Genomic DNA, 16136 nt, shown 5'->3' with positions numbered 1-16136 from the left:
TGACGACAATAGACTATTTTCAAGAACCGCGTCCGCTCCTCGTTTTGTGTGGCGATGAATAATTTTGCTGTCTTTTTGAATACAGCTCTTGGCGTAATGATTGCGAACGATGTTGATTTATTGGTTTTACCCCGCGGTGCAGGTTGTCACTGGCATCCCCCCAAAAAACTTAAAAAGCTGAATGTGACTTTAAATTGTGCTAAAAAAATAATCATCACTATGAATCTGGGCCACAACATAAGTTTTGCGGAAGTTTATGCAATCTATTTTGAACTCCTTGAGTTCAAAAGCCCTTACACTCTCCTCGTTATGTTTTTGCCAGTGCTTCTCAGCCGCAGCTAAAGAGAGGTGAACTTCACTTCCCAGAATTCTCCAACCTGGCTGGGAATTCTGGGAGTTGAAGTCCACTCCTCTTAAAGTGATTGAGTCTGAGGCGCTGCTTGATCAGAGAGATATAAACGGTTTTTGCAAAACGCTGCAACAATATAGACTGTCCTGTTTTAAATACATTTCTACGGATATCCAGTACAACCGTTTTCGACCAAGAGAGATACTCGGAAGCTGAAGTCAACGCGCACCTCTTCCTTTTTTGTATATATTATTATCCTTTCTCAAAGGGGACGTTTCTCACAGATGACCCGGAAGCAGATGCCCGAGTTTGCCTTGGGAAAGATGATAACTAACTGATTTGTGTAGTGGTGACGTGACACTCTTCCTGGTTGTTTGGATGCTGGAGAGGGATCGGAGCCGATTACTGGTGCCCGGTCTGGTTTAGCGGCTTTCTGAGGACCCTCGAAGAGGCCCGGACTGTTGTGTGGCTTTCAGAGCGGGGCCACGTTAGGCCGCCGCTTCATTTCTCGGTAAGGTTTGCGTGGAAGGCTGATCGCTTTTCGGTAACCCGAGTCCGCAAATGTCAGACCTTTCCAGACCTTTTCAGGTTATCCAGACTCGCCCCTTTGGCACAGATACACATTTCAAAGCTTTGGGCGGAGGGGAAGCAGACGGGCTATCCTGTGAAGTTAAAAATGTAGGTCCTGCTTTTGCACTGATGCCACAAGTTGCACTGGATGAACCGGAGCAAGAAGCCTCTTCGGGGGTGTTTGAAATCCTCGGTGCCCATCAAGTAATCTGGATGCTTTTCTTACATCCAGATATATAGTTGTTGTTGTTAGGTGCGAAGTCGTGTCCGACCCATCGCGACCCCATGGACAACATTCCTCCAGGCCCTCCTGGCCTCTACCATCCCCCGGAGTCCATTTAAGCTCACACCCACTGCTTCGGTGACTCCATCCAGCCACCTTATTCTCTGTCGTCCCCGTCTTCTTTTGCCCTCAATCTTTCCCAGCATGAGGCTCTTCTCCAGTGAGTCCTTCCTTCTCATTGGGCGGCCAAAGTATTTTGAGTTTCCTCTTCAGGATCTGGCCTTCTAAAGAGCAGACTGATCGGTTTGATCGCCTTGCAGTCCAAGGGACTCGCAGGAGTCTTCTCTGTTATGGTCCAACTTTCATCATAAGAAAGGCTGAGTGCTAAAGAATTGAGACCTTTGAACTATGGTGCTGGAGAATATAGAAATACTTTTTAAAAAAGAATTGAATATTCTCCCCTTTTATACATGTGTCTAAAGTGGTGATCAGAAACTGGTCTAGGCTGTTATTCAGTATACTGGCTATGTTCACATAACATCTTAACTGAATCATGATTTATCCAATTTTCTTGGTCATGTACAACTTAGTGAGATATACAATAACTACAGGGACTGGGATTGCACCATAGGGTATGATAAACTGAGATTTAATTTCAATGTTTATGCAGTTATAGGGCAATTTGAGTTTTACTTGCGTATTAAGATTTATGTTCAGACACACCTAATATGTGTGTTGCAATGCTTTATAAGTTATATAATTTTTTTCTTGTACAGATTCTAGTTTTTGAATAAATGTTGTCACATGATCAAATTGTTCCATCCTAATTGTTGAATTCAGAAAGTTGGGTCAACAAATTATTAGGGCAACAGTGCAGATAACCCGAAGCTCTTTATTATTGCTATATATGTCGCTAGTTTAAATATATCCTGTAAATGAGTAAAATGCGAATTTAAACTATATCTCATCTCCTTTATCCTAAAGCTGCTCACAAAATAGTAATAGATTGCAAATGGAACAGGTTCCCTTCCACCATATTCCCTGATATAATTAGCAGTGCAATTGTAAGAATGCTTGCTTGCGTTGAAGTCTTTCTCGGCTATTAATTAAAAGTGTTATAGCTGAAATTTAGTTATTCTGATTTCATTCTTTTCCCTATAGTTCCTTCTAGTCTTTTCCAGTTAATTAAGGAATCCTAATAATTAATTATTCAGCTAGATGAGGAACCTCATATTTGTTTAATGAATGTTTTCAGGTATTAAAAGAAACCAGTTAACAGGATATAAAGTCATAAAATATTGTATGACAAATAACCCATGGAGGTAATTACTTTCTTTCCCCAAAATATGATCAGCAAATGCTGGATTACATATTTGGAATTGGAAACTCTGATGAAATGGGAACTTTACTTCCTTTAAACTGACATATATTGCTGTCAAATTATTTTAACCAAATGAATTGAGCAATTTGACATGTTCTCCATAGTTTTCTTACTGAGGATGGAAAGTGATTCTCCAATAACTGCACTTCAGAACTACAGGGGTGGGTGGGGGAAATCACATTAAAGTAATACAAACAGCACTGATTCCCATTAAGCTTCTGAATGCAATTTAAAGTGCTGATTATCACCTATAAAGCTTTTAATGGCAGAAGGCAGGTTTATTTACTAGACTGCCTGGGCAGCCATATAAGTTGAATAAATCCATAAAGTAGATAAGTTCATTTTGAAACTAGAAGGGAAAGCCTTCAATTTAACCAATGTAGTCCACCTCCCAAATTGCCAACAGTGCAAGTGTAGCATCAATTTCTTATATTGGAGATGAGAATTGTTATTATACAGTTGTTATTAGATTACTTATTTTCTGAGAAGTCATAATTCGTGGTACACATGACATGTAATATTAACAAGAATAGAGCATTTATTTGTTAAATTTGTTTGCCATCCATCTTAATCAAGACAACTTTATGGTTTGTAAAAGGAGTCAGAACTCGGCTATGTGCACTATATGGTGCTTTTCTGTGGCTAAGTTTGATTTCCTGTTATAAACTCCTATGGTATATTTTCAGAGCATTTTACAGGATGAAGAAAGGGTATACTTACTATAATTTCTACAACTCAGAAGACGGAACCAAAGCAATGATGGAAAACAATTAGGTTTCTATCTTTTCAATCATTGTGTCTTATGTGGTAGCACCGTTTTAATTTCCAGTCTTGCTCTTGGAAATATAGATAACTAACTATGGCATCCCTGGAAGAAAGGCTATAGCTGATGTGTCTGCTGATTTTTAAGGTTTCATGCTGTAATGAGAATGATATTTTCTATATATTCCATAGGAAATGATTGCAGCGGTTTATTTGGTAGATCTAGAGTCAAGATACCGGTATAATGGATAGTAAAAGCTTTGTAGAGTAAAAGTAGGCCTTGCAATCTGTTTGTTTTATATCTATATTTGTATATCTATATCTATCTATTGTAATTCCCCCACACACACACACACACTGATTGAGTAGGACAAATATTAAATTTAAATATGGTATATATTTTAATACAGATAATAAAATCATTAAACTAAAATACAGTTGCAGCCTTAGTTTATATTAACTTACATTTATCCTAGACCTCGAAAGAGTGGTGCTCTTCTTTATTGAAAGAAGCTTTTAACGAGGATGAATCCAGCTGGTTGAATGAAAGATGGGACGACAGGAATGATGATGATGATTAATTTTGTACTTATTTCAATGTTCCCAAAGATTTTATGGAGTGTTTGGGGACTGAAGCCCCAAAAGTCACTATTCCAGTCTCCTAATACACCATAAAACCTTTGGGGACTGGAACAGTGAGTCTTGAAATTTCAGGAGTAGAAGAGACTTAGTGAACAACTGTCTCTCTACTACTTATTGATTATTATATGAAGGATAAAGTATAGCTTGTGAAGAATAATTTTAGCAATATTATTTCTTTTTACAGGTCATATTTGAGCTGAATCTATTGTCAAGATGGTTTTAGCAGATCTTGGGAGAAAAATTACCTCAGCATTGCGTTCCCTGAGCAATGCTACCATTATCAATGAAGAGGTATGTAAATTTTCTATGTGAGATACAATAAAGGCAGCTTCATAGAAAAGATTATTATCAGTTTGGATTTGATAGAAAAGACCCCCATATTAAAGTAATAAGGTAATAATTCCATACATCATAAATTATGTCAAATTCAAAGGATGAGATTCAGTGAATTGGTGTCATTTGCTAAGTATTATTATAATAGGGATATTCATAAAATTCTTATTTCTTATGCATTAATTTCTTTTGAAATTTTTATCCATTTCTCAATCCACTATGTCTACCAGATTTAACCATAGGAAATTTCATTATTTTCTGTATTATTTTCCAGCCAGTAAATATTAATCTAAAATGTTCAGTGGAAAGATAAATTGTAAACATTAAATTATAGATAAATTGTACAGAAACATTTTTGTATTTTACTTCTGCCCTTACAGGTTTTAAATGCTATGCTAAAAGAAGTTTGTACGGCATTATTGGAAGCTGATGTCAACATAAAGCTGGTGAAACAACTAAGAGAAAATGTCAAGTAAGTGAACCAAGTCAAGTAAGAATAATGTTGTTTTATCTCTATCTTGAAGTATTAAGTTTATTTACATTGTTAGCGTTGCTTATCACTATAAAAGGGGGGATGTGTAAAGTTTTGAATTGCTTTGATTAATAAATTCAATTTTGTATAAATTAAATAACGATGTTATTTTATATAGATACAATTTTACATAGAATAATTATGTTCAGCTGAACAATTGTTTTTTTTTTATTTTACTGTGCAGATAGTCCTTGAATTACAACCACAGCTGAGTCCAAAATTTCTGTTGCTAAGCAAGACATTTGTTGAAATTAATTTTGCCTCATTTTACGACTTTTGTTTGCCAGAGTTGTCAAGTGAATCATTGTAATTGTTAAGTTAATGCAGGGGTGTCCAAACTTGGGAACTTTAAGACTTGTGGACTTCAACTCCCAGAATTCCCCAGCCAGCATGGGGACATAGTTCACTCTATATTAAATACCTACCCCAGATCCTAAGTATAACAATGGAACATAAATTATATTAGTTCAGTCCCTAATATAAGGGACATAGAAGTCCTCTTATATTAATTTTTCCCTTTTTCCAACCATAGATCTGCTATTGACCTTGAAGAAATGGCTTCTGGACTCAACAAAAGAAAAATGATCCAACATGCTGTCTTTAAAGAACTTGTTAAGGTAAAATTAAAGTATTGTTTTCTAACCTATATCTGTAATACAGGAAAACATTGTAGGCATCGTTATTCTCTTAACTGAATATCTAACCAAGCCCTCTTATCAATCTCATATTCAAGTATGTGAATAATGCATGGCCATTTTAAAGTGAATCTGTTGCAATGATGGGGTATGCATAATATTAATAAGGCTTGCTATTGATTGAAACCATCTGCTTCATAGCATTGCAACAGTTCAGGCAGTCCTCGACATACAACTGTTTGGTTTCCAGTGACAGCATTATGGCATGCTGGCATGCTGAATGCCAGCATGCTGAATGAAATAACTTACAGCTGGTCGCTGAACTTATAGCTGTTGCAGCACTCACGTAATCATGTAAAAAAAAAAACTGGGCATTTGGCAGTTTGCCTACACTTAAAACTTCAGGGATGCTTCAAATACTCCCCCCCACGCCTCACTATCTCTCCTCCCAGATCTATGTTCTTTTGACTAAAGTTTTGTTCACTGAGACATTGAGTTAAACTGTGTAGAAAGTCCTGGAAATTGAGAGAAATATTGGGGAAATATTTATTTCTAGTAATATGTCTCAGTGAACATATGCATCTTAATACAGATAGCCCTCGACTTCTAATCAAAATTGGAACCAGAAGTTTGGTCGCTAAGCAATGAGGCATTAAGCAAGTCACCATATATTGGGCCTAATTTTATGTCCATTGTTATCATGTCATTAAGTGAATCGTGGTCGTGAAGCAAGTCAAGCACTGTTAATCCAGCTTCCCCAATTAATGTTACTCGTCAGAAACGGGATGGGAAGTTCACAAATCACAAACAGGTGATTTCAGGAAACTTCAACTGGTCATAAATACGAGCCATTTGCCAATCACCCAAACTGCAATCAGATCCCTTGTCCAAATAGAAACTGGGCACTACTCTGCTTAACGTCTGAGCTAGATAAGTTCAGCCAGACCCTGATTCCTGTTGAGATTTGGTTACGTAGCACCTTTTTTGAAAAATGATTATCACTTGCAGTTCTTCAGTTCTGAATAGCGCCATGTATTTATGCAGTGAGGACCCCAAAGCTGCGGCAGAGAATTCCCCAATTGTGCTAATTCAAATAGAGTAAAATTAAGGACATTTGCCTAACTACTTTGCCTAACTACTCAAATCAGAATTTTTTTCTGAAAGCTAAAATTGCTGATTCTTTAGCTTTAAATCAGGCTGAAAAATTAAGATAAATAATTATTATATTTTATTAGTATAAAAATGACATTCTTGTGCTGTGGCAGAAAGATTACAATTTCTGCCTCAACGAGTTTACATAAAAACACTTTGGTTGAATTTATACATTGCTCTTTGCAATTGTATTGATTGATTAATTGTATAATATGGAAATCCAAACATTGAGTTTTATAGCAATAGCACTTAGACTTATATACTACTTTACAGTGCTTTATAGCCCTCTCTAAGTGGTTTAGAGTGTCAGCATATTGCCCCCAAACAATCTTGGTCCTTACTTTATTAACCTCAGAAAGATGAAAACCTGAGTCAACCTTGAGTCGGTGAAAACTGTTGGCAGCTGGCAGTCAGCAGAAGCAGTACTGCATTCTAACCACTCTGCCACCACGGCTTACCGCAGAAAGTTAGAATTACATGTACACTAGACTGCTATGATTTCTCAACAATCCATAGTTAAAATAAGCCTCCTTAGCATAAAGTGTATTGTAAATTGTACTTCCTCAAATTGGCTTCTTCTGGTCAATGTTAGACTGTATTGGCATCTTTGTATCTCTTTTGCGGAAATTCTTAAAGACAAAGAGGAGAAGAACTAAGGCAATCTATTTTGCATCTTAAAGGCACTGCCATTGCCATTGCCAGTAGCCTCAATGTATTCATTGCCAGTATTCCTCAATTGAGGAACGTGAAGGACTGGAAGTGTCCTGAGGGGCAGAGATGTTCATTGTTCCTTGCTCTCTGGTTGTATATGTTATTGAAGCAGAAAGTAGAATAACATAACCTTGATTTCTGACTTTCGGAACTGAGCAGAAAAAGTGATCCTGAAAATACACAATGTAAAATATGCAAAACAAAACCCGAAGGCTTTGTAAATATTTTGTGATTCTGGAAATTATGCTGCATTTTATTTTATAGCTTGTAGATCCTGGAGTCAAAGCTTGGACACCCACAAAAGGAAAACAAAATATCATCATGTTTGTAGGCTTGCAAGGAAGTGGCAAAACAACGTCGTGCTCAAAGGTATGGTGTATTCTACATGATATGTAATGATAGCTGTTTTTAGATAGACTTTTGTAGCACTGGACTATTAAGTATTTGAATAGATTTCCATTTAGATGGTTGAGCTTCATTTTTTCATTTCTAGTCAGATCTGCTCCAGAATCTCCCAGCCGTGAATGGAAAGAGTTAAAAAAAACACCTCTGTTTTGCTGCTAGATTGAACCCATAAAAGAATTGAGCTGCATGTTCAAATATTAAAGGCTAAGGTGTATGGGGAAGCATTTTGTAGGCAAAATCAGTATTTAATAGTGAAACATAGCTAAACAGTTATGTGCCAGTATTACCATTTTATAATCCAGGTATCTTGAATTTATTAGATTTTTAAAAATAAAATACAAAAACTCTGCTCGTATTACAAGTTGGCAAAGTTGACAAGATAAAAAGATCCATGATAGAGCATGTGAACAATAGTTGGTAGTAAGCAGACTAGATCTATAACTCCGTAATTGGCTGTACCTTGAAAAAGCTGATAGAAGATAGATATTGACAGTCTTTGTATGTGCAACTGCAAATGAATGAAAACAAAAATGTTTTTTTAATAACAGCTTATAAATATATGTCTTGATTTTGTTTAAATTAACAGTTGGCATATTATTACCAGAAGAAAGGCTGGAAGACATGTTTGATATGTGCAGACACTTACAGAGCAGGTGCAGTGGTTAATTTTGCTTAGTGACTTTGTTTTTTTTGATAGGTGTGTATGTCCTACATGGCTAACAATATTTGTATTCTATAGGTGCTTTTGATCAGTTAAAACAGAATGCAACAAAAGCAAGAATTCCATTTTATGGGAGGTATGTATAATACCTATTACATATAAACATTGATTATCCAGTTTTGAGATGGTGTCTGTAGAAGTTCACTACATATAGTTAAAGCATTATTGGGATATTGTTTTGATTAATATTTATCAGAGATCCTCCAAAGGTTTAATAGCAGGGTGTCTTAAGCTCAAGTAAATTGATTTGTATATTATCACAGTTTAAATACCTCTTTTACCAAACTCAGCAGTTTATCTGCAATAAGAAATGGACATACTATTCACTTCCATATTTATGTGATACTTTCTTAAGTTTGTGTATGTTCTTGTGTTTATATCAATATATATCAGAAATTTGAAAGTTAAATTATTTCGTTAAAGAAGCAAATGAATAATGAACATTCATAATTTGAAAAATATCCAATATCTATTATCTGCTTGTCTATGAAAAAAATACAGAAAACTCAGTTGATATGTTTGTCTCAAAAGAGCAAAACTCAGCTTTGTTTCCAAGTTCTTTCTTACTATCACAACGCAGGGCTACACAAAATGTTTTATTTCAAACTATTTCAAGGATGTAATTTCACAAAACATAACCATTCTAATCTTATGTAGGTTTGTTTGAACATTCTGGAAATGGTTTGAAAAATTTTTGAGCTTGAAATTACCTCATTTCACACTCAAAACTACAGTCTTATGCTTGAAACAGGACATTCTAATAGGATGGTTTATGCTCAAATGATTTGAAATTAAGTATTTTACCTATTCTGTTGTATGTCCCAGCCCTATAGTGTTCTCTCCCTCTGTTGTATTTTAATTTTGGTAATAGTAGCTAGATTCACACAATATGTTACAACATTACATATTGACTTATGTGATAAAAACCTGTAAAATAATCAATTCAATTTATTGGAATTCTTCATTTAAATAAATTAATATTAATTGTCAGCTTATTAACATAAGTAGAGATAAGAGTAGAGGTAGAGGTAACTAGTGAGGCATTCAGAATATGTTCCTTGGTAATTCTTGACTGATGCAATGAGCCTATCTGATCCTACACTACCACATGATGGATCTCCCCGTCCCTTCCTTCCTTGCTTGCCTGTAGTGATGAAACATGCTTTCCCCATTACATAGCTCATCACCTGCTTCTGAGTAATTTTATAACTTCACATTATTTTAAGTATGTGTTTTTCTATTAATTAGTTACACAGAGATGGATCCTGTAATTATTGCTGCAGAAGGTGTTGAAAAATTTAAGAATGAAAACTTTGAAATAATAATCGTTGATACAAGTGGTCGTCACAAGCAGGAAGACTCTTTGTTTGAAGAAATGTTACAAGTTGCTAATGCCATAGTAAGTTTTGTTTGGGTAATGCTGAATGAAAGTTATTCTAGAATTTACAAACTATAATGCTTCTTGAATGGTAAGCAAATATAGTATCTGCTGATGATTATTTGCTAGCATGCCTCACAAATATGCTCTAGAAATATAATGGATTTTTTGGGAGCAGATTTGGGTTGGTATGAAATGGAGCAAAAAAATCTTGATACGTGAATGAAGGTCCATTTGGATGTGGCCAATAAGCTGTTTTGAATTGGAAATATACTTTCAGTTATTGTTTTATCATTTTTGTTCTATAATTATGTACTAAGATCTTCAGTATACAGCAGATGTAAAATATGCATATAATGCACTTTTATAAGCATATCTAATTATTTGTTAAATATATATACTATCCAACTTACCATGTGTTCAGTGGGACTATAAAATGGGTGCATAGGATTTACAGCATTCATTTCTATTTGAATTTGGAACGGTTGTAAAGAAACTCTCAAAATGGCCACTCTTCAAGGGCTAACACAGAACTCATTATACTGATGCTAGTATAAATGTATGAAGACTGTTAATGTATATGGTAATTGACATCACTGCAATTGAGCCTCAAATTGCAGGGGCATGCTGGTCATCATGTAACCATCCTAATTTTATGACATCATGTTGCAGTGGTCATTAAGTGAATGCCATGGTTGTTAAGCAAACCCATTGTTCACGATTGACAGTTTTGCTGGAAACCAGAAGTAAAGACCAGCTTTTATTTTAAAATGTTGTAAATCGCAGTCACCTGACTGTGAGGTGCTGCAAATAGCCACAAATGTGGGCTGAGTCTCCAAAATGTGATCACCTAACTGTGAAAGGACAGTAGACATCAGAATTTTGAATCTGGGTGGTAATACCATTTTGGGGTCCATTGTAATTTTGAACAGTCACCAAGAGATTTGTATATAAACAAGGGCTACCTGTAAAATAAAATGTGCTATGAACACCCAGACAAAAAGTAGGATTTCCATTTTTCTAGAAATTTAAATTTCAAACCAAAATTTGAATTAGATAAAAGTTTTATTTAGGTCAAATCACCTACAACAACTGGTAGCAGCTCTCCAGGATGGAGGCAAGGAGTTCCCACCCCCCACCTGAAGACATAAAGGATTGAATATTGGATTTATTTACTTACATGGAAAGGGCTTCCCAACTGAGATTTGATCATTACACATTGACATAATTGAAATTTAGAATAAATGTGTATTTTCATGAAGCAAATCATTGTCATCTCCCTGAATGAAATGAGTATACCACTGTTAGAGGTTTAACATGACCTACAATTTATTACAACTTTGAAGTGGAGCAAGGATAAGAGCTCCTAATTTCTGTTTCCCTTTGTTTGGGTGATTGCTTCCAGCAACCAGATAATATAGTATACGTGATGGATGCCTCTATTGGTCAAGCCTGTGAAGCTCAAGCAAAGGCTTTCAAAGATAAAGTTGATGTTGCTTCTGTAATTGTGACCAAACTTGATGGCCATGCCAAGGGAGGTGGAGCATTGAGTGCGTAAGTAGTTTTTACTTAGTAATAGGCCAAGCAACATTGTGTGGTACCTAGAAATAGCTGCATAAAATAAAGAGTTCTGAAAAGACAGAGTCGATCGTGCATTTGATAGATTTTTCCAGTTCTTTTAGCTTTGCTTTTTGGGGAACTTGAAACTCTCTTCACTCCTTACTGTATTTTGTTGGAAGTGGGAGGACAAACTGATTTTAAACTATCATGGTTGAGTGAATTCTTCAAATTTCAAAACCTTAATGCACAAGAGGTATTCCCTTTCTTAAATCTTTTGTTTTGAGGCCAAGATACAAAAGTGTAAACCTGTGTTTCACTACAGAGTTGCTGCAACTAAAAGTCCAATCATTTTTATTGGAACTGGCGAACATATAGATGACTTTGAACCTTTTAAAACGCAGCCTTTTATCAGTAAACTTCTTGGTATGTATTGCTCACTGCAAAAATTTAATTGCTAAAATTGATCCCCCCCCCCACCGAGTTGTAATGGATTACATTTCAGTTGTTAAAGAAGTGTATTTTATATTACAGGCATGGGAGATATTGAAGGATTGATAGATAAAGTAAATGAATTGAAATTAGATGACAATGAGGCTCTCATAGAGAAACTAAAACATGGTAAGCTATGCCCCAAACTTTGCTAAGATAGCAATGTTTGGCAGTTTAATTGTCTTGTCCATTTTATTTTGAAAGATGGGATGAACCATCTGATTTACAGTGTACAAGTTTAATAATTACAGTTTAATGTTTTAACCATTCAGGTCAATTCACGTTGAGAGATATGTACGAACAGTTCCAAAACATCATGAAAATGGGGCCCTTCAGTCAAATATTGGTAACTATAATGAGATTAGTTATCTAAAAACCAGTTAACGCATTAATATTCATTTTGAAGTGGCTTTTAACCCTTTTTTTTGAAATTATTATAGGGTATGATCCCTGGTTTTGGAACAGATTTCATGAGTAAAGGCAATGAACAGGAATCAATGGCACGGCTAAAAAAACTGATGACGATAATGGACAGTATGAATGATCAAGGTAACATTTCTAGAATAACTGAATTACGAAGGTTGAAATTAGTTTATGCTGTTGTCAGAATAATGAAAAATCCAAAACATATATATTTGTATATTTTTCATTTTGTGATTCATTATGATTTAAACATTGAATAGGATTCAAATTTTTCCCTTCTATGGCCAGAAGGCTCCCTTTATTTATTGTGGGGAACTGACAGGAGTATAGACTTGCTTCTGGAGAAAAATAATAAGTTATCAATTTTCTCTGATGCCCCCATCTTTCATTATTAGGCGCGTCACTAATACAAATTAAATCCCAACCTATACTTTTACTTTCTTCAGCAACTTTAAATACAACCTTATTCATCATACTGAATCTTTGCTTCATTTTTAAAACTGGTTTATGCCTTATATAAGGTATAGAACAGTACTAATCAGGTACAGAATTTTTTAAGTTTTAAGTTTTATTTAATTTATAGACTGCCCCCTCTCCCCGAAGGGACTCGGGGCGGTGTACAGACATCTCATTAAAAACCGTATACAAAAATAAATACCCTTAAATTCCCATAAAATTGAATTAAACAATAGGCTGTACAAATTGATAAAATTAAAAACAACCTAAGACCCACCCCTAAAAATTTAAAATACAGGCTTGAGGGACTAAACTGGGATTAGGCCAGGCCGGCTAAATTGAACAGGTGGGTTTTAAGCTTCTTACGGAAGGAGCAGAGATCGGTGGTTTTTCTGATATCGGGGGGGAGGTCATTCCAGAGGGTTGGGCCCATCACAGAGAAGGCCCTGCTCCTGGGCGTTGCCCGCTGGCACTGCCTAGTGGACGGCACCCGGAGGAGTCCCTCTCTGTGCGAGCCGATCGGCCGAAGGGATGTATGGGGCAGGATGCGATCCCGCAAAAATTTTGAGAGAAATTATCTTTTTCTTTAAAAAGTCGATTAAATTGACATCTCAAATTTGTGACGCCATTATCCATGAATAATTCCTCCTTTATCTGTTGCTTCTCTTAATTATAGAACTAGATAGTACAGACGGAGCCAAAGTTTTCAGTAAGCAACCAGGAAGAATCCAAAGAGTAGCAAGAGGTTCTGGTGTTTCAACTAGAGATGTTCAAGAACTCCTGACACAGTACACAAAATTTGCACAAATGGTGAAAAAGATGGGAGGCATTAAAGGACTTTTTAAAGGTGAGAATCAGTGCATATTTTGAATATCTACTATACATGCATATACAGGTAATTCTCGACTTACAACCGTTTGTTTAGTGACTGTTCAAACTTACAGCAGCACTGAAAAAAGTGACTGCTTTTCACACTTATGACTATTGGAGCATTCCTATGGTCACATGATCAAAATTCGGATGTCTGGCAACAGGTTCATATTTATAACAGTTGCAATGTCCCAGGGTCATATGATCACCTTTTGCAAACTTCTGACCAGTAGAGTCAATGGGGAAGCCACAGCAACAACTGTGTTACTAACTTAACAACTGCATTGATTCCTTTAACAACTGTGGTAAGAAAGGTCATAAAATTGGACAAAACTCATTTAACAACTGTCTCACTTAGCAACAGAAATTTTGGGTTTGGTTGTGGTTGTAGGTAGAGAACTACTTGCATTGGGCATTATGGATTGACTCAGTTGCTTAATACTAGACTCAGAGCTGAATCTAAGAGATCCATCTGCTGAAAAGCAGCATTTAATGGTGGGATAGATCTCTTCTTCATTACTGTCCCTCAGGATTTATCACATATCTGCCCAAAAAGATTGAAGAATCCTCCACAGGGCAGATTTGAGAGGCATGTAATGCTGGTCTGTGACTGTAATAAAAATTGATTGAGAGACACATGGAAAGGAAAAAGAGATGTGAAGTCTTATTAATAAGTCATTTACGGATGTAGCCCATAAATTCTAGAAAATAATTTGTAATTTCTAACTGTATTAATATTTTGAAAAGCTATTAACACATTTAGTGGAAACGTAGTAATTGGGTATAGAAATAACAGGCAGCTAATTTGCACAAATTTGTTGCAGAAAGAAAAGTATTTTTATACGTTTATGAAATTTCTGCAGAAAACTATCATTATTGACATTAAACACACGGAAAGCTGCATTATTTGTTTACATTGCTTGTGTGAACTGCTATCTCTAGCAACCACTCAGACTGTGAGGCTGATTTTAATCCTGCACAATATGCTTTGCTGCCAGATACCAGTCAGAAGAGGCTAAGAGACTTTTCATTACTATTCTGAACTATTAGTGAAGGTGAATACTATATACATGTCCCAGGATAATATTGTAGGATCCATTCTGGGTCGGTCACCGGGATCGGAGGTTTAATCTTCTGAGCTTTCGAACTTAGCTGAAACCCAACTTCAGGGAAGTTCTTTCTAGCAGAGTGTGTGCTTTGGGCTATTTTGAAATACTCCATTATTGTTCTTTTTCTCCTCTTTACTTTTTCTTTGTTTTAAGGAGGTGATATGTCAAAGAATGTAAATCCATCCCAGATGGCAAAACTGAACCAACAGATGGCAAAGATGATGGATCCTAGAGTTCTTCATCATATGGGTAATTATGCTTTTTCTTTTCTTGCTGCAGAAGTGGGCTGGAAACGTACGGCTTCCTAACAGTTTAATAAAATAGTTAAAGACTACTTCCAAACATCTCAGAGACTGAACTCAGCCATTTTGCTATGACAAAATTATATTTATGGTACAGTTACATATTGTAATATGCTGGAATGAAAAAAATGCACAATATTTTTAAGTAAATAAATTGAGGTTGTCTTGATATTATGCACATAATATCATAACAACTAGATTATTTGGAAGCTATATACAACTACCACCCCCAGCTATGGTTTCATTTATTTTTCTCTATTTCCTTAATATGTACCATATTAACTTTTTAAAGTTCTTTTTTTCTTTTTTTCATTTTATGTATCATAATGTCTGGAATTCAAAAAATGTACAAGTTTATCAATATTGGTAGACACATTTATGCATTCTAGTTTGCATGGGCACTTCGTTGTTCCACTAAATGTTCTTTGCAACTGTTTTTGAATCAAGGAGATACTGAATAATTGCTATTTGAATCAAGGTGACATGAATGATTGCTATTTAAGAAGCAATAGAAAAATAATTTAACATTTAAACATTTAAAAATAAATAACATTTACGTTTTAATATTTCATTACAGGTGGCATGGCAGGATTGCAGTCAATGATGCGCCAGTTTCAACAGGGTGCTGCTGGAAATATAAAAGGCATGATGGGATTCAATAACATGTAAAAGCAGCCTTAATAAACTGACTTGATTGAACATTATTTGCTGGAGTATTTCTAAAAAGAATGAGAGCTCCTTTTCTGATGTGGAGAACTTTAGTGCAACATTATGCTTCTAAAACATCAGTTTGGAGATATTCCAGTCTTTAGGTCTAGAAAGTGGTTCTAGTTTGACTTCAGTTTATTAATGTTTCAGTTTTAATATTTTCTTGGACTTGTTTAAAAATAAATCATGTATAAATTTAATATTTAGAGGAACTTTTTAATTGTTTCAAATGGCAACCGTTATATTTGTAAACAATTCAGATCTTTGGTCAATGCCAGTTTGTCACAAATATATTGTAAAATAAACTTACCTGGTTGTAAATTTAAGAGCTGATTTTTGTGCTTACAACAAACTTTAGAAATAAGTCTGTTGCAAGGAAGTGTTTACTGTTGACCGTGTGCTTCAAGAATGAATTTCAATCTTCT

General features: G+C 35.4%; 1 protein-coding gene across 1 annotated transcript; it reads left to right on the top strand.

The window, feature by feature from the left end:
* The first annotated feature begins 629 nt into the window (after nucleotides 1–629).
* Nucleotides 630–16037, top strand: SRP54 (signal recognition particle 54). The gene is made up of 16 exons (XM_081937622.1): nucleotides 630–860; nucleotides 4112–4218; nucleotides 4641–4732; nucleotides 5325–5409; nucleotides 7555–7659; nucleotides 8282–8348; nucleotides 8435–8492; nucleotides 9665–9815; nucleotides 11200–11348; nucleotides 11677–11777; nucleotides 11886–11972; nucleotides 12116–12189; nucleotides 12284–12392; nucleotides 13399–13569; nucleotides 14855–14950; nucleotides 15581–16037. The coding sequence occupies exons 2-16, from the start codon at nucleotides 4141–4143 to the stop codon at nucleotides 15670–15672; spliced, it is 1515 nt and encodes a 504-aa protein (XP_081793748.1). The 5' UTR covers nucleotides 630–860; nucleotides 4112–4140; the 3' UTR covers nucleotides 15673–16037.
* The last annotated feature ends 99 nt before the right edge of the window (nucleotides 16038–16136 follow it).

Source organism: Natrix helvetica (assembly GCF_964273705.1).
Source record: "Natrix helvetica genome assembly, chromosome: 1".
NCBI classification, from domain to species: domain Eukaryota; kingdom Metazoa; phylum Chordata; class Lepidosauria; order Squamata; family Natricidae; genus Natrix; species Natrix helvetica.
The sequence above is the reverse complement of the archived record's forward strand: the minus strand, read 5'-3'. Positions and strand labels throughout refer to the sequence as shown.